Source organism: Equus przewalskii, chromosome 12, assembly GCF_037783145.1.
Source record: "Equus przewalskii isolate Varuska chromosome 12, EquPr2, whole genome shotgun sequence".
Classification (NCBI taxonomy): domain Eukaryota; kingdom Metazoa; phylum Chordata; class Mammalia; order Perissodactyla; family Equidae; genus Equus; species Equus przewalskii.
In genome coordinates this window covers 20,903,701-20,929,655 of record NC_091842.1, presented here as the reverse complement: position 1 = coordinate 20,929,655, position 25,955 = coordinate 20,903,701, and the positions used below count along the sequence as shown (strand labels likewise).

Below are 25,955 nucleotides of genomic sequence, written 5' to 3'. Positions count from 1 at the left end.
AGGCAAATCGTTCTGCCACTCGGCGGCAAAGCCCCAACTCAGCCTCCGCATAAACAGTTTCATACACACTGCCAGAAGGCCCTCGGTGTGGCCGCCAAGCCCTGAAAGTAAGAGCACGAGGCAAGTAAAACTAAGATGCGAACTCTCTGGGCCCTCGGTCACGAAAAGCAGCAGGAGTAAAGGTCTGATGCCCCGTGGAAGGATGGACGAACAACGTACCTGCACTGTACATGGACACACACACGTGTACACAAGTCCACATGCACACTGCACACACATATCCATGTGTGCTCACACTTGGACACACACATCTGCTCACATGGGCACACAGGCATACACACTTGTGCACAAGTGTACACTTCTCCACGCTCACACATGCTCGCCCATCAGCATGCACGCATGTACACACAAGACACATGCACACTCTCTCACAGGAGTGCCTGCTCATGCATGCACACACTCACCCTCAACCAGACTCACACACACACACGTACAAATGCACACACATGGGCCCTTGCTTCCTGGAAGCCAGATTTGGAGCAGAGTCGACCCAGGAACTGCACGGCCTTGGGGGTCCTGGGATGTGCATCCCAGAGGGCTGCCCCAGGTGCTGGCTTCTAAGATGCAGCACAACACAGGGCACAGAGGAGCATGGCTCCGCCCCTTAGGACATGTGAGACTTCAGTGGCTTAATGTCTCTAAGCCTCAGTTTCTTCATCCGCCAAGTCAGGTGAGAATGACAGCCCCTCCCTCACGAGGTTGTGGGGAAGTTTCTCGGTTAATACATGCACAATGCTTGCCACAGTGCCTGGCACACAGCAGCCGCTCAATGCAGGGCAGCCATTTCTCCGCAGGAATATTCCTAGTGTCTCCTGAGACCCCAGTTTGGAAGCCGTGACCCGAGCTGCTCAGCCCAAGACTTCAGGGATGGCCACATGGCCCCAGGGACCCAGCCATGGGGACGCTGAGGAAACAGAGGAGGCAGCCCCACTCCTGAAAGCTTGCTCAGCAAGGGCCTGGCCTCTGCCTGGGCCTGGGCCCTGTGGGTTCCTTTCATGTGCCCCTCGGTCTCACCAACTGCCACTCGGCTGGAGCTCTCCAAGGAGACGGTGTCTGCGAGACAGGAACATCACCAGCCTCCATGACACATGGTCCATGTTCCCCGCCTCCCCTCACCAACACCTGGGAGGGCTCAGAGAGGTGGCCCTGGAGGTCCCTGAACTTCCCGATGCTGCACAACTTGGCCCCACCAGCAGGGGGCGTGGGTGGCTACACATCCTGGAACCAAGAATTTCCCATGAGCCACGCCAAGGCTCCCCATAGTGGGACAGATTGAGTGGACCTCTGCCTCAGTTTCCCCACCCCAACTCTCAGGAGCATAGCCTTCCTCTCATTTCCAGGCTGTCTGAAGAGACCTGCCCACCTGCTCTCTCTCGGCAGTGGCTCTTGGTGGCAGCGGGGAGGCGGGTGGGGAGGCAGCCATGCCCCTATGGCAGCACGTCCTCCAGTAGCCATTCTCCTGTTTTTCCATGATAATAAAACCCCTGACTTTTAGCTGAGCACAGAGGTGCCAGGATAAAGACACCTTTGCCAGCCTCCCTTGCAGCCGAGTGTGGCCCTGTGACCAAGCTCTGGCCAAGGAGATATGATCAGGCGTTGGTGGGGCAATTTCTGAGAAGCTTAGAAGTGACATACAAGCTTTCCCCTTTCTTCTTTGCCCTTCTTCTGTCCTGCTGCCTAGAATGCAGACGTGACAGCTGGCGCTCTTAAACCATGAGGACAAAGGTCAGAAGGATGATAGAAAAGGGACAGCAGGGGCCTGGATCCTGAGGACTTCATGGAGCACAGCCACTCTGGATGCCTACTTTCAAACTTTTATAAGGGAGAGAAGTAAATTTCTCCGCTGAAGCCAGTTATCTGGGGTCACTATTACTTGCAGCTAAACCTAATCCTGACTGCAGTGCCCCCTACACAAGCTGCGGCCTGCTCTGAATCATCCTGCTCCTGCCTTGTCCAGCTCTGAGCACCACCGGCGGCTCCGAATCTCTGCCGTTGGGCCCTGCATACCAGTGGGATGTGCACGGCAGCGTGCAGTCAGGCTGGACCACCCCACGCCTGTGAGACGACAGAGGCGTGACCCCTGGCTTTCCGCCCGCCAGGTCAAATCCTACAGCTGGAGGCAATCCCCCAACGCTAGCCCTGCCTCAGCCCAACTCCCACACACGCATCCTCCCTCCAGCAGAGTCCCAGCGTGCAGTGGAAGCAACGGGAGGGTGATGACTCCCAGGCCCAGTCCCCTGGGCGGGGAAGGCGAGCCCATCTTCTTCCACCCGCCCCTCCCGCTTCGCGGACGCGGGGAAACTCGGAGCTGCGCCCAGGCTGCCGGCTGCCTGCTCCCAGGGCGCTGCAGCAGACGCTCTCAGGGCCGCGGGATGCCACCTGGGCGGGGAAGTGTCTCTGGAGAGGGCGAGCGGGGACCACACTGACCTTTCTCTGATGCCGGGGCCAGGTCAATGAAGCTGCGACATGTTTCACCTTTGAAAAGAAAAGAAGGGTTTCAGAGAGGAAATGAGAGCCCTAGCCTTTCGCCTCTGCCCCTCCCTTGAGGCCCGTGGCGCGACCCGGCGTCTCTAACCCCAGCGGCGTCGCTCCACCCTCCCTGGACAGCAGCGTCCCCAGCAGCGCGCAGGGCGAGCCTGCGGACGCGACTCAACAGCAGCCCGGGGGCCGCCTCCGCTCTCACCGCCCGGTCCGACCCGCCCGGTCCTGAGGCTCCGCAGGGCCTCCACCCGGCCCAGGCCAGGACCAGGCCAGGACCAGGGCAACAGCCCTCCCGGGCTCGCGGGCCTCCGCTCGGGCCTCTGTCCAACCCATGCTCCACACTGCAGCCGGAGGGACACTTGGAAAACACAGCTCTGTCACGTCAAACGCGCGCGCGCACAAGTACGCGCACTCCTGCTCAAATCCCTCTGATGCCCTCCCAAAGGATAACGTCCAAATCCCTTCACGTGAACCCAGGACTGGCCTCCGCCGGCCTCTCCACGCACACCCCCTGCCTGCACCGACTTCCCCCCTCCTCTCACCTTCCACCTCCTCTCACCTTCTCCCCCTTTCCCTCCTGTACTCCTCGTGCTCCTTCTCACCACAAGGACTTCACACGTGCTGTTCCCCTTCCGGGAACACACTTCCCCCTATTATAAGCTTTCGTGGCCCCTTGGCCTCCTCCTATGAGGTGCCCAGTCACCTTATAACTCTGCCTTTGTGTGTGTGATTCTTGGATAGATGGCCCACAAGCTGTAAGCCCCATGAGGGCAGGGGCACGTCCTCAATGCATCTGCAGCTTAGTAAATGGCAGCTCCAAAATCTGTCGCCGTCCTTGATTTCTTTCTCTCACACCTCCACGTCTGGTCTGTGGCTCCAGCTTCACAGCCTGTCTAGAATCTGACCGCCTCCAGCGGTCCCAGCCACCACCGTCTCCCACCTGGATTGCTGCAGTAGCCTCTGCTTGGGTCTCCCTGTTTCTGCCCCTGTCTCCACAGTGGCCAGAAAGATCCTCTTATAACCTAAGGCAGATTATGCCCCTTCTCTGCTCAGAACCCTCCCATGGTTCCCAATTCACCAAGAGTGAGCACCTAAGTCCTCACTGTGGCCTACAAGGCCCTGTGTGATCTGCCCCCTATCACCTCGCTGACCTCATCTCCTACTAGCTTCCCCCTCTCCCACTCCACTCCAGCCACGTTGGCCTCCTTGCTGATCCTTAAATATGCCGGACACACTCCTGCTTCAGGGCCTTTGCACATGCTACTTCTTATGCCTAGAGAATTCTTCCCTCAGATAGCTGAACAGGTTACCCTTCCTCTCCTTGATCACTTTCCTCAAATGTTAACGTCTCAGGGAACCTTTCCTAACTAATCTATTTAATATTTAAAATGCCCCGCAACACTCCCCATCTCTCTTCCCACTGGACCCCTAGCACCTAGGACAGTGCCTGGTACATACCGAGTGCTCGATAAATATTTTTTGAAGGAGTATATGGATGAATGAACAAACGAATGCCTTCCACCCAATCCTTATGCCTATAAGAAACTTGAGCTCTTCAGTCTTTCCTCTGGGTCTCCCTGATGCTGGGCACTGTGCCGGCCACCCAAGACGCAGTGATGATCAAGACCCGGCCCAGCCTCCAGGAGTTTCTCATGAAGGGAGCACACACTGGACCCCCGCTCACAAACACGTTATGTTTGGCCCACATGGGATCCTAAAAATAGGGAAAATGTTGCCGACAAATCCAGACTTCTGGCTTTCTCCTGAAGAATCAGAAGATCTGGCCATGCTGGGCCCACAACCTCAAACAGCAACAATCAGATGGGGCCAGGCAGGCGCTGCCCCCTTCAGATGGGACATTGATCTCTAGTTTGCCACAGCCTCCACCACTGCCCGCTGCTTTACTCCTAGCCTCACTTAAACCACCCAGCTGGTCCCCGAGACACTAGACTCGATGACATTTAGGGTGAGCTTGCAATCCTTCATTTAAGGATTTTACTGCTGATCCCAGCAAGGAGACAGATTTTGGGTTAAAATGGAACCAATGTGGGCTGGGGAGTGAAAAAGATCTGGAAGCTTCCAGCATTGTCAATTCTTGTGTCTTCTTGGAGCTTCCTAATTTCTTCTCTAAGAAGGTCGCTTGAAGCCCCTTTGGGCTCCTGAACTTCCCTCTGGCCCCCTGTAAACGCACAGGCAGACATGGGGCGTGGTGGGAGATGAGGCTGAGAAGGAAGGTGAGGGCGGGATCCCGAAGGGTCTTGAGGGCTAAGCTAAGGAGCAGACTCCTCACTGTGCACAGAAATCGAAATATAATGATGTACACCTGAAATTTATAGAATGTTATAAACCAATGTTACCACAATAAAAAAATAAATTAAACAAATAAATTCTTCTAAATTCCCCTCTCCCCCGCAAAAAAAGGAGTGGACTCCTCTCTTATTAACGCCAGCCCGTCCAAAGAATCACAAGGCCAGGGGTGGACGGATGCTACTCCTGTGGTTCCATCATGCTTGCTTCCTCCCCAGCCTCCACACTGAGATGCAGGACCCTTGCCTCCCTTTACAGATGAAGAAAATAAGGCTCAGCACTGTTGAGTGACCAGCCAGAGCCACACAGCAAGTTAACAGTACTGAGATTATAACCCGCTGAAAGAGATGTTTGTTGACAGCCAAGCACTAAAAGGGAGAATTTAAAAGAATGAGAACAAGTGGTGTGCTAAAATGGATGGATTTTGAATGAATTATTTTAAACTTTCTTCAGTGTTGTATTGTTTTCTCAAAGCTGGAGAGGGAAAATTTTAATGGCCAAATTCAGACCAGCACCCAGGGCCACACTAAGACTTTGGTGGGCCGTAGGCACTTTTGCCTTTTGGATACCTTCCTAAATAAAAAAGTTAAAAGTTCTATTTTACAACTGCATTAGTAAAAGATAAAATATATTATTATATATTAAAATTTTTCTTTACCTAAATGTTTATTGTTTTTCTTCTGATTTTAAAAGGAATTAAAACACTTTTGTGGGCCCGTGAAAGCACGGTGGGTGCTGGGCTCTGTGTCCCCTGGGCCTGAGAGTCAGCTCAGCAATGCCAGGTCTCCTGGCTCTCCCGTCAGCGTCCTCCCACCACCAACTGGGCTCCTCAAGAACACTTAAGATCTGTGTGCTAGGCATTTGCCTTTTCGTTAACAGTTTTATTGAGACATAATTCACATACCATACAATTCATCCATTCAAAGCGTACAATTTAGTGTATTCTTAGTATATTCTCAAGGTTGTGTGACCATCACCACAATCAATTTTAGAACATTTTCATCACCCCAAAAAGAAACCCCATACCTATTAGCAGTCAATCCCCATTTCCCCCAATCCTCCCAGCACTGGGCAACCACTCGTCTATTTTCCTTCTCTACAGATTTGCCTATTCTGGACATTTCTTATAAATGGAGTCACAGAACGTGTGGTCCTTTGTGAGCAGCTTCTTTCACTTAGCATAATGTTTTCAAGGTTCTTCTATGTTGTAGCTTGATCGGCACTTCGTTTCTTTTTATTGCAGAAGAATATTCCATTGTATGGATATGCCACATTTTATTTATCCATTCAGCAGTTGATGGACATTTGGGTTTGTTTCCACTTTGACTATTTACGAACATTCACGTACAAGTTTTTGTGTAAACAAGTTTTCATTTCTCTTGGGTATATATCTAGCAGTGGAAACGCTGGGTTGTATGATAACACTATGTTTAACCTTTTGGGAACAGCTAGACTGATTACCGAAGGAGCTGCACCATTTTACATTCCTACCAGCAATGTTTGAGGGTTCCAATTTCTCCACATCTTTGTCAACACTTGTTACTGTCTGTCTGTTTTTTATTATAGGCATCCTTGCAGGTGGGAAGTAGTATCTCATTGTGGTTTTGATTTGCATTTCCCTAACGACTAATGATGCTGAACATGTTTTCATGTGCTTATTGGCCATTTGCATATCATCTTTGGAGAAATGTCTGTTCAGATCCTTTGCCCATTTTCAGTTGGATTGTTTGTCTTTTGATTATTGAGTTGTAAGGGTTCTTTATATATTCTGCATACAAGTATCTTATCAGATACCTGATTTGCAAATATTTTCTGTGGATAGGCTTTCCACTTTCTTGATGGTGTCCTTTGAAGTGCGAGAGTTTTAAATTTTAATGATGTCCACTTTATCTCACATCTCTTTTGTTGCTTGTGTTTTTGTGTTGTATCTAAGAAAGCTTTGCCTAACCCAAGATCATGAAGATTTACTCTTATTCTTTCTTCTAAGAGTTTCATGAGTTTAACTCTTACTTTTAGGTCTATTTTATCCAGTTAGAGGTGATTTCTGTGTATGGTGTATAAAAGGGGTCTGTCTTCATTCTTCTGCATGAGCATATCCAGTTGTCCCAGCTCCATTTCTTGAAAGACTACTCTTTCCCCATTGAATTGTCTTGGCACCCTTGTCAAAAATTAATTAACTGTAAATGTGAGAGTTTATTTCTGGACTCTCTACTCTATTCCATTGATCTGTATATCCATCCTTACACCAGTACCACATCATTTTGATTACTGTAGCTTTGTAGTAAGTTTTAAAATTGGGAAGTGTGAGTTCTCAAGCTTTGCTTTTCATTTTTAAGATGGTTTTGGCTTTTCTGGGTCCCTTGCATTTCCATAGGAATTTTAGGATCAACTTGTCAATTTCTGCAGAAAAGCCAGTTGGAATTTTGATAGTGGTTGCATTGAATCTGCAGATCAATTTGGGGAGTACTGCCATCTTAACAATATTAAATTTTCCAATCCATAAATATGGGGTGTCTTTCCATTTTGTTAGATCTTCCTTAATTTCTTTCAATAATGTTTTGTAGTTTGGAGAATATAAGTTTTGCACTTCTTTTGTTAGATTTATTCCTAAGTATTTTAGTCTTTTTCATGCTATTGTAAATGGAATTTTCTTAATTTCATTTTCAGATTGTTCATGGCCAGTGTATAGAAATATGACTAATTTTTGTATATCCACCTTGTACCCTGCAATCTTGCTGAATCCTTTCCTTAGCTCTAAAGTTTTTAGTGGATTCTTAGGACTTACTATATACAAGATCATGTCTTCTACAAATAGAGATGGTTTTACTCTTTCCTTTCCAACCTCAATGTCTTTTATTCCTCTTTCTTGTCTAATTGCACTGGCTAAAACCTCCAGTATAATGTTGACTAGAAGTGGCAAGAATAGACATCCTTGTCTTGTTCCTGATCCTAGGGGGAAAGCACTCGTTCTTGTACCACTAAGGATGATGTCAACTGTGGGCTTTTCACAGATGCTCTGTATCAGGTTGAGGAAGTTCCCTTCTATTCCTAGTTTCTTGAGCAGTTTTATTGTAAAAGTGTGTTTGCTCTTCTTAACCCCATGATAACCTACAATATAGCTCTCAGAATTCCCATTTTAGAGACTCAATCTGAGGCTCTGAGCTTTCAGTGACTTGCCCAAGACCACACAGCCAGTAAGTGATGGAGCAGGACTCAACCCAGGTCCACAGACTCCACCCTCTATGCCCTAAACTTTTTCCAGATATCTATTCCCATTTGCCATGTTGGAATTTCCTACTGCGGCCAGCCATTTCCACTGTGTAGAGCTGCTGGGTCCTGAAAGGAATCTCCTGAGAGTATACCTCCATGCAGAGAGTGAAAATCCACCGGGGCCAAGTAAAATGGCTCTCAGGCTTCTATTTCTGCTACGTGGACAAGACTGAACAGAAGATGTTTGAGCAGAGATGGTCAAACTTAGCCCATGCTGCCTATGCAGGGCAAAGCTGAGGTTTAAGGAAAAATCATAGTGATGACCTAAGGAAGACTGCGTACTTCAATGGTCAACATGTCTAATAGCTGAAATCCAAACACAGACGCGATTCTTGTCTCCAAACCTTTAGTCTCATGATAAAGATTAGCTAACCATTTGTGCATAAGATATCAAACTGTACCATCTTGGCTTATGACTTTTAGAAGTGGCCCTTAAAACATCAACATCTTTGTCAATTATTTTATCAAGCTTTCTTGTTTAACTAAGGGATTTCGTTTGGGTATAAAACTGAAGAGAAGTGCACTTCTCTCTTCAGACGGAGGCTTGTTGGTGAGATCATGGAGCTGTGGCGTGTTACCGCCACCTGATGGCAGCATACCTTCCATGAACCGTGAACTCAAAAGCTGGGAAGGATCCTAAAGGTCATCTAATTTAAGTGGTTCTCAGCCCTTGAAAACCCAGGCCCCACCCTAGAGACCCTGATTTAATTGGTCAGTGTGAGGCCTAAACCTCAGTGGGATTTTAAAAGCTCCCCAGGTGATCCCAACGTGCAGCTAGGGTGAAATTCACTCCAAGCCGACTTGTAAAAGAATCTATTTTCGGGGCCAGCCCCTTGCCGAGTGGTTAAGTTCACACGCTCTGCTTTGGCGGCCCAGGGCTTTGCCAGTTCGGATCCTGGGCACAGACACAGCACCGCTCCTCGGGCCACACTCAGATGGCATCCCACATACCACAACCAGAAGGGCCCACAACTAGAATATACAACTATGTACTGGGGGGCTTTGGAGAGAGGAAAGAAAAAAAAAAAGAAGATTGGCAACAGATGTTATCTTAGGTGCCAATATTTTTTTTAAAAAATCTATTTTCAACATTAGAAAAGCAATAGTAAGTCATTTTAGTGACGGCTCATGCTATTGCACTGGGCACTCCTTCAAGCAACAGTGTTTGTGGGGCAGGACAGCAGAGTCACCAAGGGCCTAAGCTACCTGGAATCTGGCTTCAAATCTGGCTCTGTCGCTTCCTGCCATGTGAGTCCCCAGGCTTTCTGTGCCTTGATTTCCTTGACTGTAAAATGGGCACGGCACCTGTAGGGGTGTTGTAAAAACTCAACATGAGCAAAGAGCTTAGACACGATGCCTGGAACAGAGTAGGTGCATAGGACGTGGTGTTTCCATCATCATCACCATCATCATCTCCCACACACGGGTCAGAGGAAGCACGGGACACAGTCCTCTGCAGTCCGATGGAGGAGAGACAAGACTGACTCACAGACCACCATATGGGGGTGATGGTGTCGTGCAGGGTTCAGAGCAGGGGCTCTAAGAGCCAGACCCGCCTGGGTTCAGCCTGGCTCCATCACTTACTAGATGTGTGACATCAACATTCACCTTATGGTGCCTCACTTTCCCTACCTATAAAAAGTGAAAATCACCAACGCTAGTGTTTCTAGGGTGCTGATTACAGGGTGGATCAGGAGGGGTTGGTGTCAGCCACCAGGTGGTACAGCTAGGACAGCTCAGTGGGCAGGAGTCCAGACTGCCAAGTGGCAGCTGCAGGGATGTTCCCCTATGGGCCCACGCCTGGGGCGTGGTCCTGCGCCTTCCGTCATCTCCCCCAAACCCATGGACGCTGCCTTGTAACTGCCTTGCTTTTGCCCCTGGAAGATGCCCTTTCTCCCATCACTCCCTCCTGCTCTTGTTCCCTTTGACCCACGGTGAGACTCTAAGACCCAGAAGGCAAATGAGAGTGTCTCCTCCCCAGGAAGGAGAGCTCCGTAAAGAGCCACTGTGTTCACAGAGGCCCACAGCAAGGTAGTGCTGCCCCATTTCATTGAGGAGACAGAGGACAGAATTTGTGGAGGAGGGAGGCGCCAGCAGAACCCCAGGGGAGATGTGTTTTGGGGATCCATGAGCTGCAGGACCTCCACAGCCCCATAAGGAGATGTCAAGACCTTCCAGGAAAATGGGATGAGAAAGCTGGACTTTGGGTCAGAGGTCACAGGCTGAGCAAACATTCTGCACCCCAGGGGGAAACCATCAGCAGTGGGAAGAAGAGGGGCAGGAGAAGACCAGAGGGCTCTCCCAAAAGTTCTGAAAAATTCACACAGCCCAGGGGCTGGGAGGGCACCTCAAATTCTTACTGCCCTGAATTTCTCACCACCCTGGAGAGTGGAAGCTCAGGCCCACGAGACTAGAGGACTAACATAATGGGGCATTCCTGCCCGTCAGAAGTAAGAGGCATATTTATCCACATCACAGCGTCGAAGGGAAACATACACATGGGTCCTCATCACCGCACATCGCCCTGAGGCCAGTGGCCAACAGATGGGACTTGGTACCCAGCCCCAGTGCAAGGGTGGCCAACTCATGAGAGCTCAATGGCCGACGATGACAGGCAAGCCTGTGGGGAGGGGGTAACCTGAGAGGGTGTGCCCTGTCTAAAGGAAGATCAGTTGGCATCCTGGCCATCTGGACCAGTCCAGGTCCCGGCAGGAAACAGATGGCACCCTGGAAGGGGCTCACTGAAGCCTGCTGAGTGAAGGGACCATTTATAGAAGTGTGGATGGGGTGAGGGGTCGGCGACAGCAGGGAGCCCTCACCTCCTTCAACCCAAAGGGGAAGGGGAGAGAAAGGAGCTTAAGAGAGGTGAAGCCGCAGAGGAGGAGCTGCTGCCCAAAGCTTAGTCATGGTGAAGCAAGCATCAGAACCAGAAATTCTGCAGTGTGGCCCAAGAATCTGCTTTTCTAACAAGTTCCCAGGGGCTGCTGATGCTGCTGATGCTGCTGGTCTGGGGACCACACTTTGAGAACCACGCCTTAGAGGAATGCAGTCACTGTCAAAACATCAATAGGGAGAGAATAAGGCAGGGGAGGAAGGAAATACCTCGACCTCTCTCTCTGCCCTTCGATTTCCTGCTGGTGCCTCCCACTGGCCAGAACCAATGCGGGTGCAGGAGTCCAAGCCATTCCACGTGCGCAGGGCAGTGTCCCACAGTCCTCCACAGAGACGATCAGAGGCCAGACGTGGAGGTGTAAACGGGGAACAACCAGCACATGGCCCTACCCAAGGTGGCTCTCACCCCTCATCACCCACTGATCTCATCCCCTCACCCACATTCTTGTCTCTCTCATAGTATTTACCACGATTGCTATCTGGAATGATCTTGTGTATGCATTTGTTTACTTGTTTACTCGCTGTGTCCTCTGTGGAATGTGTAATGGACTTTTCCTCTGTGTGGTTTCTGTTTACATGCAGATATGTGTGGACAATGAGCTTGACCACATTCTGGACCAGGCTGGAGGATGCATGCCCTGAAATAATGCAACAATGCAGAATTTTCTCTCTCTCTCTCTCTTTGTCCTAGGAATCCACATTACAACATCAAGTAGTGATTTTTGGGTGTGTTTGAATTCATTTTGATCCCTAAAATATGCTTCTCTTAGGTTCCCAATATTGGTGCTTTGTATTCATGCAACTGTATTCCACCAGCATCTGTTGAGCACCTACTACCTGCCAGGCGCTGTCCTAGGTGCTAGGGATACAGAGTGAACCAGGGACAAGTCCCTGCCCTCACAGAGCTTCTGTTCTAATGTTAAAGTGTATGTATCAGCCGCTCGGAATCTTTGCGCCAGAGGACAGTGTTCCCTGGCTCTTCCGAATAGCACCCAGACAGCATCTCTGCAACAAATGGAAACTCTGTGACCATGTCTCCTTCGCTGCTGTCTCCTCAAAGCCAGGGACAAAGCTCCAGGCATGATTGCAGAAGGAATAAATGAAGAGCATTTCATAAAGTGCCTTTATCAAGAATTACACCAAAGGGGGGCTATTCTGCAGAATCCTAAAGGTGTGGCCACCACACCTGGAAGCAAAAGTGAGGCTAGAAGTTGAGCTTAGAGTATCCTGGGGCCCATTTAAGAGGAAGAGGCAAACAGAAAGGGCGAGCCTCACCACCCAGGGAAGAGGAAGTGACCCCAAGGGCAGCAGTACCCAGCCTCATGCCTGCCACCGTGCAGAGGCCTTGAGACCTGGAGACCACCCTGGACAAGACATCCTGGACGCTGCCCTCCACACCTAGCCCTCCTTTTCTGCCGCTTCACGCCCACTGGCTCAGGTTTACACCCCTTCACTTTCCCACCCTCAATCTCAACATCTTCCCTCCCTGCATTTTTCCCTGTCTGAACCGTGCCCAGCCTCCGAGGTCCAGTTCAAATGCCCACGCCACTCCCCGGCCATGAAGCTGCCTTGTTCACCAGCCACCTGCCCCATCCTGAAGGGAGGTCTCTTCACTCTGAATTTCTAGTGCTTTATTGACACATCTTTCTGTATTGTCACATTCTACCTTGGGCGTAGCTTGGTCCCTCTGGCTTAGCACCCGTGAGGCTGTAAATGACAGATCTCCCCACCAGCAGGTGGAAGCTAGAGCTTGTCATGGTGCCTAGGATCTAGGATCCAACGACCCAAGGAGAGACCAGGGCAAGCACCATGCTAAGAACTTTGCACACATCACAATCGTATAGGTCACTGTCCATCCACACAATACAGATGACGAAACTGAGGCTCACACAGGGAAAGCTTCCACAGCCAGAGAGTGGCAGAATCAGGATCTGGACCCAGGGCTCTGTCTTTCCAAAGCCCTTTCCATCATACAACGGACTGACTTCTCCAGAATTGGGGCAGAGACCCAGGATATGCCACAGCCAGACCAGCTTGTTTGGACTCAGGTAAATCAATAGTGTCTCTGAAATATCTTTTTTAAACATTTTATTATGGGAAATTTCCTTCTTTTGCAAAAGCAGAGAGACTAGTCTAAAGAGCCCCATGTCCCCACCCCCAGCTTCCATAACTGTCACCCTACAGCCAGTCTTGTCTACACCCGCTACCCCCTCACCATGGGGTTATATTGAGACAAATCCCAGAAATTGTATCTAAATGCCTTTTGGAAGGGTTTGCTCCCTTGCCCAGAAAAGACGAATGGAAGATCATTTCTTCCTAGACCCTGCGGTGTCACCTTATGGGGCTGTTGGCTTTTTGCAGCGTAGGAATAAAACACACAACCCAAGAGGCCCTGACCTGCCCTCTCCACTGACCCCTTCTAACCCACTGTCTGTGGGGTCCCAGCTGAGCTAAGGGCGAGGGGGAAAGGGGACCTCAGAAATTGCCCTCAAGGCAGAGGCTTGAGCTTGTCCGTGGGCACAGTGATCTGGCCACAAAGTGGGGCACCTGGCACAGGCCCTGGGCAGAAACAAGGCTTCCAGGGATCCACCCCAGATACAACCACGTGTCTGGCAGCAGGCTGCAGCTGCCATCGCTCCAGCTCACCACTGGCACCTGATTCCAGGAATCTTACCCCAAGGTCCCTCCTCCAGGTCCCACCTACTTGAGAAGGAAGCTCGTGTGTGCAGGTGGCAAGGGGAGGCGGATGCCCCAGAGTCAGTGGAGGCCAGGCAGGGTGTCTCCCTGGCAGAAAGCCTGGGCTCTGGCTTCACCCACACCTGAATTCAAATCCCAGCTCTGCCATCTGCCAGCGGTGGGACTGTAGGGGAACAATGGTTTCTATTTGTTGGGTTGGTTTTTGTGGCCAGTAAAGGATGATCATTCCAGCCTCGTGGGGTTGCCTGAGGGCTAAATGAGGCGATGGGTATAAAACAAGATGTCTTCAGTCAGGATTTAAATCTGCAGCATCTGCAAGGGATCAGCTTGACGTGCTGACACCCACACCCCCAGTCATTCATCACAGCTCTCAGGCTCCCTCCCTGAAATGGGGGAGCTTAAGGCAAATGGAGGTGTCTGGGCTCAGAAGCCACAGGACATGAGTTCAAATTCTTCCTCTGCCTCCTCCCAGCTACATGACCTCAGAAAGTGCCTTCACCTCCCTGAGCCTTTGCCTCACCTGTCAAATGGCAGTCATCGAGTACCTGCCTCCCAGGCTTGTAAAAAGGATGAAACAGAAGAGAGTATGTGGAAATGCCTGTCTCCTGCTTGGTTCTGTGAATAACAGCTATTTTTGATTCCTTCCCTGGATCCTAGGTTAGAGACACATTGCACTCCTCCTAAGGAGAAAATAAAAGTCTTTCCAAGCCAGAAGCAGGAGGCTGTGACTGTGCAACCTCAGCCTGCACAGGTGCAGGGAACCTGGCAGGACCACAGGCAGAATCCAGAGAGGGAGCCAGGCAGATGCCCAAGGCTGGCAAAAGGTGTGTGGACGTTGAGGGTCGGCCAAGGTGCCCTTGGCATGAACACGCAGGAGCCCAGGTCTGGTTGGCAGCAGGAAGCTGAGCAGCAAGAGGGAGGGGCACTGGCGAGCCCAGCAGCCTTGGCTGGGTCCCCAGATCCTGGGTCTGAGGATCGTGACTTAATTCCCTAACCCACCAGCTGGTGTAGTTGAGGTTTCTGTGGAATGTGGGGTGGGGAGAGGGCATTAGGGGCCCCACGGTGAGGAGCCAGGGAAAGATGGGGCAACAGAGAGAGGCAGCAGCACTGGTATCACAAAGCCAGCCAGCAAATAACGTTTGCTAGCATGTACAGTGCAGGTACTTGGTGCCAAGCCCAAAGGGCCTTACAAACTACCACCCCCTTTTACAGATGAAGAAACTGAGGCATGGGGAGACTGAGTAACTTATCTAAGGTCACACAGCCAGTGGTGGAGCCAGGATTCAAACTGAGACAGCCCAGCACAGAACTTTTGCATTTGGCCACTACACTGTACTGCCTCTTAGTAGAGTACGCAGGTTCTAGGAAAATCCATTCTTTCTAAGGGAAGTGCCGGATGCCCTCCAAAGAGATTCTGCATGTGGCAGGAGAAATCAGCAGCCATCAGGAGGTGGCTGCATTTCAAGATGCCCAGCCAATGGGACCCAGATACAGCTGGTTCTGAGTCTGACTCTGGTTCTGAGACCCAGATTCCACGGAGCCCAACCTCTTGGCAGGCGCAGGACCAGTTTTCTCTATCGTAGGCGCTTTCGACTTGCTGGGAGGCAGAGAAGAACCAGTCCTGGCCCCCAACAAAGGTGGCTGATGAGAAACGATTTCACTGCTTGGCAAGGGCAAAAGTTTGCACACCTTCGCTGGCTGGATTCAAGGAATTCAGCACCGGGAACAGGGAGTGAAGAAAAATGCCAGCAGATCTTGCGCGAAGCTTCTCCTCTCACTATCCAGGCTGGCGGCGGAGCCCGGGCAAGCGCTTCCCTGGAACCCTCCGGAGGCCTCCGCCAGTTCAACTGACAGGGCAGCAGATGGCACACACTTAACTGCTGCTGGTGTTTTGATTTATTTGCCTCGTACAGATGGCCATGCCTTGATTTCTGGCAGGAGTCCAAAATGTGGGTCAACTTTCCCGGGATAATCGTTTCTCCAAGTGGACGAAACACTGAAGGCTGAAACCCTGCCTGTCATCACAACTGGTCGCCGCAGCCCCCACACGTACCTCGCTCAGGCGTTTCTGGCATTGTGGGTAAACTGGAGGGAAGAATTTGTTCGGAAGAATTTTACAGCTGGAAGAACCTCAACCCTTATTTAAAATTAACACCATAGTGTTTAAATGTAAGAGCTTTAAACTCACAGAGTCTTGAGTTCAAGTCCAAGCTCCGCCACTTACAAGCTCTGTGACCAGGGCCAGACTCTCTGGGTCTTAGTTTCCTCATCGGTAAACTGGATATAATTGTCATCGCAACCACATAAGGCGCGAAGGAAACAGCTCGCTATCCAACCAAAAAAGTGCCACTCCTTCTGCAATAGAGTCATTGCCGGGAAGTGGCTGCCCAGCCAGGTAGAATGTTTCCCAGCATTCCCTGCATCCTGGTGGGCTCACGTGACTGGTTCTTGCCTATAAAATGTGAGTGTGAGTGATGTGTGGCACTGGCTGGCAAGGGCTTTTATGAAGTGAGTGTGCCTTCTCTTTCTACTTCCGCCTCGACGCAGAGGGCTCACGGGCCCCAGGAAGTGGTGGAGGCCCCATATGGAAGTTGCCTGGTCCCCAAATCACTGTGTGGAGGAGGGCTGCCACCCACCAGCATCACCTGTACCAAAGTGTCACATGCGCAGCAAGTACACTGCTGCTGTGCTAATCCCCTGACATGCCAGGTTTATTGGTTACAGCAGATGGTGTTGCCTTGTACGCAGGCTAGTGGGGGATCAAATGAGACCATACATACGAGACAGCTGGTGCTTGACAAGGACTCACTAAGTGTTGACATTACTATTATCATGATCTTTCAAGGAAGCTTAATAAATGAAGGATATCGTGACTTTTTTTACGTCATCCCCACATGTCGGCTTTGGTTAAAGTGAGGCACGTCTGTTTCCCCAACACCGCAGTCTTATTTCTGCCCCTTTTTTGATACTATCAGGAATCTTTCATGAGTTGTCCTGTCTCACTCCCCAGAATCATGTGCTGAAAGAGAAATTAGAGAGGAGAGAGGGAGTCCAGGTCATTTTCTGTGGCACACTATGGCCGACATGCGGAGATTATGGCCCACAATCATCTGTGTCCAGGCTCCCTCTCTACCCGCTCAGTACAGAATTATCCACGTCAGCTCGCGATGGCAGGAGGGGCCATGGAGCCCACCACCCTCAGCGTCCAGATAGGAACCAAGGCCCAGGGAGGTTCGTGAGTTGCTCAAGCTCTTGCCATCAGTCGGATACTGAGATGAAGCTGGAACCCGAGTCCTCTGCCTTCCAGTTGAGAGGGAGGTATGGAAGGACAAGGGCCCCACAGTCCCTGATTACAGAAAACAACAATAGCCAACACTTATTGAGCACTTACTGCATACCAGGCACTGTTCTAAATCTCCATATCCACTAACTTGTCTAGTTCTCATAACAATCATATGAAGGAGGTACTATTATTGTCCCCACTTATCAGATGAAGAAACTAAGGCCCAGTGAAGTTAAGTACTTTACCCAAAGGCACAGAGACAGTAAGTGGTGGATCCAGAATTCCACTCAGGAGGCTTGAACTCCAGAGGCCCCACTTTTAATCACGTTTGGAGGGATGGAACTTATGGGAAGGATTTGATCTTTTCTGCTTGACTCCAGGAGCAGAACAAAACCCACTGGGCCCAGGGAGCAGGACTCTGTCCGATACAACCGAAGAAGAGTCTAGCCACAGAAAAGGCCCCTCAAGGTGGCATTAAACTTCCCACTGGTGAAAGAATATAAGAAGGGCTTGGACCACCACGTGGGGATGTTGCCAAGGGAGTGAAGCAGCCTGCAGCGAGTGGAGTATCAGACGGGGCCAGCGTCTCCTTGCGTGGCCCCCGGGCAGTTCCCAATGGGGGGACACGGTGTAAATTACGCTGAATCGCAGCGGTTTCCTTCCTACCCTTCAGATACTTCCAGGAAAAATTTTCAGTTTTGTGCTAGCTTATCCTTAAAACTGCTCTAAGACTTGCTAATCTTCTATTTTAGAAAGAATAGAATTCATAGCATTGTTTTGTTTTAGGAGCACACACACACATATATTTCTTCTATTTTTGGCAAGCTGTGCTGCTTTCCTATTTCCAGTTGCAATATAAAGCTTCCCTTTTAAATTCATTTATGGAAGGAAAATACGAGCCAATATAGAGAAAAAAATTGTAGTAGAATAGGGGCATCTGGCTAAGAACAAATTCATCAAGGTGACATGAGAATGACTAAAGTCTGGCAAACCCTGGGCTAAAGAAGCCTACGCTTCTAGGGCCCCTCCAGGCCAGAGCCGCAGGCCGCCACCCTGTGCAACATGGGGGGCCCCGTGCACAACGTGGCTTAGCCTAACAACATTCCCAGGAGTCGTGTAGTGCACAGCCTGCATGGCTATACACAGCAGCCATGGGTATTTTTAGAGTAACAAATATCCCAAACATGGGAGGGAAGAGGGATAATCTTCTATTCAGCTGCCCTGAAGCTGGCAGCCAACATTCCTCACGCCAACTTCTGGCAGTCTCTGATCCTCACACAGTGTCCCCATGCTCAGGGGGCCACATCCGGCTGCCCAAGCAGAGCTGGCACGCACCCCATCCTCAGGAGGAAAAATGGAAGAGGCACAGGCCTAGCGTTCTTCTCGGGGGAGGCTGCAGGAAAGGAAATGGCAAGGGAGCTGTGCATTCAGCTGTTAAGGCAGCAGGCAGACGTTCTTAGACATGAAAGCACGTGGAGAAGATGGCATCCACTGGCTGTTCTTGAAAAAACTAGCTGACACTGACATCCAGTTCACCCTGGAAAGAACCAAAATAAACTCAAGAATGGGGAATTCATAGTAAAAAACAACAAGGGGAGTACGGAATCCATGTAAACACATACCCAACACAAAACAATTGGAGAGGTGGTTGCAACACTCTGACATTACAAAACTCACGCAAACATCAAAAACCCAGAGGTGAGAGGCGCTGTGAGCTCTAGTCCTCTGTCTTCCCTGGAAGGAGTCAGATGCTGGAACACCTCGTCTAAAGGCTGCAGGGACGTGCTTCTCTTCCCCTCCCCCCAAATCACAAAGGTCATTATCCACCCGGGGTCAAAATGACCAGCAGAAAAGAAGAGAGATTAGGATTCAGGCCTGACATGCGAACACATGGGCCTCACTTGTCCTCAGGGACCCAAGTGCCAACATGGCTCTCTCACCCAGGGTCATTGAGAAAGGGCCTCTCACATCCTAGGAATTTCCCAAGCTGATAAAAACATCAATTTACACTCACCCATGCCAGGCCAGTGCTGAACACATCTCTCACTCGCTCGCTCGCTCTCTGTTTCGTGCGTGCGTGTGCGCACACGCGCACACACACACACACACACACACACACACACACACATACATTTTCTCTCTCTCTCTCTCATCCCTCTCAAGATCCATTGCCCCAGGCTCTCTCCTGGCCTCCTCATCTCCGCACTGTCAGCCACAGGGATGTCTGTAGAGCCCAGGTTTGAATTCTGCTCAGGAACCTCCACCTAACTTCAAAGTCATTATACCCTCAGACATTTATTAAAAATTCAGACTCCTAAAGATGTATATTCTCTGTGACCTGATAACTTCATTTCTTAGAATTCACCTTACAGACATACTTACATGTGTGCACAATAACACGAGGTCAAGCTAATTCATTGCAGCATTATTTTAACAGCAAAGGACTTTCAATTTATGGGAAACTCCCAGCCATTAAAACAAACAAGGCAGCTCTCTCTATCAGAATATTAACGCAGAATATTAATATTAATTAATATCGAATACAGAATATCAATATTACATGAAGTACGTACCCCACGGCAGTTTGAGACCCACTGCTCGTACAGAATAAATCTGAACAACTCCACTGCCGCCTCCCCCGCCCAGGGTGGTCTCCTGACATTCTCCATCAGACACTGTGTTAGGTTCCAATTGCTGCTGTAACAAACTATCACAAACTCAACGGCTTACACAACACGCACTTTTCATCTTCTAACAACAGGTCACAATTCCAACAGGGTCCCCCTGGGCGAAAGTCAAGGCGTTATCAGGGCTGCTTTCCTTTGCGGAGGGTCTGGAAAAGATTCCGCTTCCTTGCCTTTTCTAGCCTCTCGTGGCTGCCACGTTCCTGTCCCTTCCTCCATCTTCAAAGTCAGCCCTGTTGAACCTCTCTCCCTCCACAGACACAGCCCTCTCCAACCACAACTGAGAAAGGATCTCTACCCTTAAGGACTCACGTCATTAGGCTGGGCCCAGCCGGAAAATCTAAGATAATCTCTCCAACTCAAAATCTTCGATTTAATCACATCTGATAAAGTCCCTTTCACAACTTACGGGAGTATATTCACAGGTTCTGGGGACTATGACGTGGACATCTTGGGGAGGACACCTTGGAATCCAGCCACGAGCACTCATCACATCTCATCAAACACAAGACCTCACGACTCTGTCCCCATCCTTCTGCCTGAGATGCTCTTCCTTGCATGCCCAATTCCTACACAAACCTTTAAGGATGAACTCCAAAGTCCCCTCCTCTGTGAAGCCCTCCCTGGTTCCCCCAAGCAGAATTAAGGACACTGTTACCACTAGGAAAAAACCCCTCTTATGACACTTGTCACTTGGCATTTGAATTCTTTGCCTTCACGTGCATCTCTCAGCAGCCTGTAAGCTGCCATTCACCCATACATCCCCACCATTCAGCACGATGTCTGGCACACAGCAGGGTCAGCAAACAGTGAAGGAATGAATGGTTGAATGTCTTCTATTTCACTGTGGAGTACACTATATAATTTGTAATCCAAAATATGATTTTATGTATCTGTTGCTGTTGCTATTATTCCACACGCCTGGCATGTGATAGGAACTCAATAAATATTTGCTGAGTAAATAAATCAATACGCATACCTAACATTTACTGAGCATTTTCTGTATGCCAGGCACTTTGCTCTTTATAAGCTCTGCCTCCCTCAGTTAACTGTTCATAGTAACTCAAAGGAGGACTACTCATTCAGGTGGCTAATACTAGCTACTGTTACAAACCCCTTATTTCTCACAAACAGGCTCATTTCTCAGCTGCCTCTCCTGCATGACCCTACCCATGTGGTGACTCAGGGACCCAGGCTCCTCCCATGGTGTAGCTGCGCCACTGACAAGGGAGAGCAAGTATGGGGAGGTCACGCTGTCTACTTACACACCCCAGTCCAGAAGGTACGACATCACTTCCACTCATACCCTATTGGCCACGCTAGTCACATGACCAATCCAACTGCAAAGGAGGCTGGGAGATGCGGAGGAACACAGGGATACTGACAAGCATAGTGGTCCCTACCACAATTATTATCTTCCTCATCTTACAGTTGAAGAAGTGGAGGTTCATAGGAACAGAGACATCGCCCAAGATCTTGCAGCTAGCGCGTGTAGGAGACACATTGAATTGTCTGCCTGCACAGACCACACCCTTACCCACTGCTTGCTCACATTTGCACACTCAGCCTTCGCCTTGGACCTTGCTGAGTGGCAGGGAGGACCCCGCCCTGGGATGGGACATTTCCTCTGGACCACCCCCACAGAGGATAACCCACAATGAGATAACCGGAAGCTAGCCAGGTCGAGTTCTACCATCTATTCACTCACCCTGCTACTGTCAGTTTATCCGTAAGTGTCTAAGTGATGACACGAGGCAGAGGTTATGTGCTTGATTTCCCCTCCAGACTATTGCAAGAGGGGAAACAAAATCTATTTTTTAAGCGAGCATCAGATGAAGCTTGAACAAAACCAATAACTCTTTCACGACGAGCAGCTCTCTAAGCTTCCCACAGACGCTCTCAGAGTGTCATTTCTGGGGTCTATTTGGCAGTTGTTTACTGTCTGGAAAGAAATATTGCTCCTTCCTGTATATGTTTCTCCTCTCCTTCTCCCTGCAACCTTCCCCCACCGTGTTCGCCCTTTGCCCTTGTAGTTTAAAATTGTAATAAAAAAATTTCCCCAACCCCCTGAGCTGCTTTGCCTCCCATCAATGCCAGCTCCTGAGCCCTCCCTCCACACCCCATCATTCTTAGCCGCCTGTTCCTTGTCTTCCAGCGTCAGCATCTCTGGGCTGAGACATCTGCCATTACTAGTCAATTCTCAATTATCCGGGGAGTGGATTATTCGGGCTTCTTGCTCCCCACCCCCCACACCCCTGTGGGCCTGGCATCACTCATGAGCACCTCCATCAGCAGGCGAGAAAGGAAAAGAAAGTTCACTAAACTCCCACCTGTCAAGACCAGCTGCCGGTCAGCCATTTCCATTTGGCGGGGAGGCAGCTGGGACTCCAGCCTCATCTGCTCCTGCTGCCTCCTCCCCACTCACACAGATAATTCAGAGTTTACAATCACTGTTCCAGAAAGGAGAGGGGAGCCACGCCAGCACCAGCCTGGCTCTTCCAGCCTCAGGGCTTCTCCCGCCAGCCCGTGGCATCTGCACGCTTGACAACAGGGTACGTGCCTGTGGGAGCAGTGAGTGTGTGCATGAGGCGCCAACGTTGTCAGCTACGGCGTGTAGCTTGATGGCAGAGGCTGTCTCTGTACAGCATGAAATATGTCCAGAGATCCCTGTGTGATGGCATGTCTAATAAATACAGTGAATTCTAGAAAATGAAGCAGAGGGAGACAGCCAGAAGGCAACTCACCCTCACATCAAATGGTCTCCTTCAACAGCTGACTGGAAAAGGGGCTTGTTTTCAGACACAAGGCCCTTCCCCAGGCCAAAGCCCCTAGTCTGGAGAATGTAAACCATGGTCCCTTACTGAGGGACTGTAGAAAAAATAGGGGACCCTGCTGGGGAGATCATCCCCAGAGCCCACAAGAGAAAACAGACACCAGTCCAGTGGACAGAGTGCACATCAGCCCAGAAGGGACCCCAGGGTGCATCCAGGAGGAGCTGAGCCCCCTCCGCCGCAGCACTCCCCACCTCCATGCAGCCGGGAGCCTGGTCTCCACCCGCCGCTTGGGAACCTTTAGAACTGTCACCTACTGGGTCAGAGCAGCTGATGGGCAAGAGGAGGGTCCTGTGAGGGGTGAGATGGGTCCTTTAACTCTCCAAGCAAACCCAGCCAAGCTCCAGGAGATCCAACTCGTGGTCCTTTCACCATTTTTTGGAGTCAATTAACAGATCTTCATTCAACACCTACTACATGTCAGGCACTGTTCAAAGCACTGAAAATTCAGTGGTGAATAAGAGAAGAGGTTCCAGCAGAGGAGACAGACTGTACACAAGTAAACAAATAAGTAAACGAGAGATGGTGATGTGCACTCTGAATAAAACATAACAGGGTGCTTGCAGGGAATGACTGGGGAGGGGGGGCGAGGCTTCGGGGGCAGGGTGCCCAGTGCCTTCTCTCTGATAAGAGAGCATTCCAGCTGCAGCCTAGTGAGGACGAGCCAGCTATGCAAGGATCCGGAGGGAGAGTACCCCAGGGACAAGCACAGCAAGTGCAAAGGCTCTGGGGCAGGAATGCGCTCAGAGCACTGGCGAGCAGCAAGAAGCCAGAGGGCTGGGGCAAGTGGGTCCGGGGTGAACAGCAGGAGGTGGTGCTGAAGGAGAGGGCAGGGCAGGGCCCTGCCGGCCTCCGTCCTGGCAGGCAGAAGGAGCTGTGCCAGTACTCTGGGAAGTCACGGGAGGGTCCAAGCAGAAGAGTGCTGTGATCTGACTTGCATTTTTAAAAGCTCTGTCTAGAGGCTGTGTGATTGCAAAAGGCACAACCCACTCACTAGCTTGAGCACGGAAGCTTGTTAACAGAAAGAGACCAAGAGCGTCTCGCTAAACCCAGATGCAGGGACTGCAGGCACCGGGTGGCCATCGGAGCCAGGGCAGCCTCTCTCCGGTTGTCTCTGCTCTGAGGTCTCTCTTCTCAGCCCCTCATTGCTCCTCTGAACCCAGGCCCAACTCAAGTACTTCAGCCCTTGCCCTGTATTCAGCCGTACAAAGCCTGACCTGTCTTTCCATGTCCTCCAAATTCCCCAGAGAGAAGCTGACTGGCCCAGCGCAGGCCAAGCGTCAGCCCTAAGGACCAGGCAGCATGGCCAGGGAAGGGCAAGTCCACCCAGAAGAAGATGGCTGCTGCTGGTGGCCCCGACCATAGGTGGGGAACCTCCCAGAGAAGGAGGACTGGACTAGGCAGACACCCCCAAGTGCCACTGTCACTGTTCCCCAGAATTCCCTCTCGGCAGGCCAGAGGGGGTCTAGTGGTGTCTAGTGGTTAAGATTCAGCGCTCTCACCCCTGCGGCCTGGGTTTGTTTTCCAGTCAGGGAACCACACCACCCATCCGTCGGTTGTCATACTATGGCGCTGTGTGTAGCTGTGATGCTGAAAGCTCTGCCACTGGTATTTCAAATACCAGTGGATTTCAGCAGAGCTTCCAGACTAAGCCAGACTAGGAACAAGGACCTGGCCACCCACTTCCAAAAAAATTGGCCATGAAAACCCTATGAATAGCAGAGGAGCATTGTCTGATAGAGCAGGGGAAGGGGGAGAGGATGGCGCAGAAGGACGGACAGGGTTCCCTCGGCTGTGCACAGGGGCCAGAGGAGCTGGAATCAACTCAATGGCACTGACAACAACAAGGCTTCATGACTTCCTACATTCCCGTCTCCATCTCAGTCCCCATCCCCAACTCTGCAGGAGAAAATGGGCTGGCCAGAGCCCCAGAGTTCCCTGGAGCTTAGGAAGTGGGGAACTTCCCACTCAGAGCAACAGGGACCGTAAAAGCAGGAGCAACAGGGCAGACCGTTCAAATCCTAAAGACTGAGGCTGGGGTCTGGCAGGCAGAAAACTGCTCTAAAGACCCTGAAACCAAGAACCTGGGGCAGACGACCAAGAGGCAATGTGGCCGAGTCAGGTTGATCGCCAGAGCAGCTGCTGGTACCCATGGCCGGTGTCAATGCCAGCCAGGCCTGGTGGGGCAGCCGGGCTGACGACCACTTAGCCAGAGGCTCCTGCACGCACAGCAGGGCGAGAGGGAAGGAGACAGCCCATGGGGCACAGTGAGGATGAGGTGGGGGCCTCAGCTCGGCTCCTCTTACAGCTTGAGGGCCTCCTCCCCCAGACAGGGAAGCCTCTGCACCCATCCCCCTCAGTGCCAGCCAAATGTCAGCTCAGCCCTGCAGCTGCCGAGGTCCCAGGAGGAGTCAGTGCCGGCACCCTGGGCCTCGGGTGTGTCTGGGCCCCATCCATCCGCGGCACAGTTACAGCAGTGCTCTGGGAGAACCAGGGCTGAAGCGGGAGCTGGGAGGCAGGAGCAGGGGAAGGGTCCTCTCTCAGTCTGCAGGGTCAGGAGGAGGGAAGAAGAGAAGGAGGGAGACAGAGACGGTTAAGGGGGAGCGAAGGGCAACGGGAGGACAGGCAGAAAGTGAGCAAGAAAAAGAGGAAAAGAGAAAAGTCAGGACGGAGTAAGGCAGAGATAAAGAGACGAAAAGAGAGAGAGATGGAGACAGAAGCAAGGAGAGAAACAGTCGGAGAGCCCAAGAGAGAACTGCCCGGCTTTGAATCCAGACGAAACAACTAATGACAAGTCCCATGTTCTGGAGGCTAGAAGTCCAAGATCAAGGTGTTGGCAGGGATGGTCCGTCTGAGGGCTGAGCACAGACTCTGTTCCAGGCCTCTCTCCTGGGCTCATAGATGACCACCTTTGTGTTCATGTGGCGTTCTCCCTGTGTGCCTGTGTATGTCTAAACCTCCCCATTTTATAAGGACACCAGTCATACTGGATTAGGGCCACCCTCCTGATCTCATTTTACCTTGATTACCTCTGTAACGGTGCTATGTCCAAATAAGGTCACATTGAGGTACCAAGGGTTAGGACGTCAACATATGAATTCTGAGGGTCACAATTCAGCCATAACATTTCTTATCCTCTCTGTGCCTCAGTTTCCTCATTTATAAAATGGGCATGATAATAGTACCTTCCTCAGAGGACCATTCTGAGGACCCCATGAGTTACTAACATGAAGCCTGGCATACAGTAAATGCCTAATAAGTGTGAGTTACGTTACAATCTTTATTATCATTAGTTGGCGTGGTAGGCAGAATAATGGCCCCCAAAGATGTCGACACCTTAAGCCCCGGTACTTGTAAATATGTTACTTTCCATGACAAAAGGGACTTCACAGAGGTAATTAAGGTTGCAGATCTTGAGAGGGGGAAATTATCCAGGATTTCCAAATGGAT

At 50.7% G+C, this 25,955-nt stretch overlaps 1 protein-coding gene across 2 annotated transcripts in view; it reads right to left on the bottom strand.

Moving 5' to 3' along the window:
* Positions 1 to 25,955, bottom strand: part of GSG1L (GSG1 like) — a 211,959-nt gene that overhangs the window by 134,306 nt on the left and 51,698 nt on the right. For both annotated transcript variants that reach the window (XM_070566511.1, XM_070566512.1), the window contains exon 2: positions 2,488 to 2,535. In XM_070566511.1, coding sequence (XP_070422612.1) covers positions 2,488 to 2,535 — 48 coding nt within the window. The remainder of the gene's footprint in view (positions 1 to 2,487; positions 2,536 to 25,955) is intronic.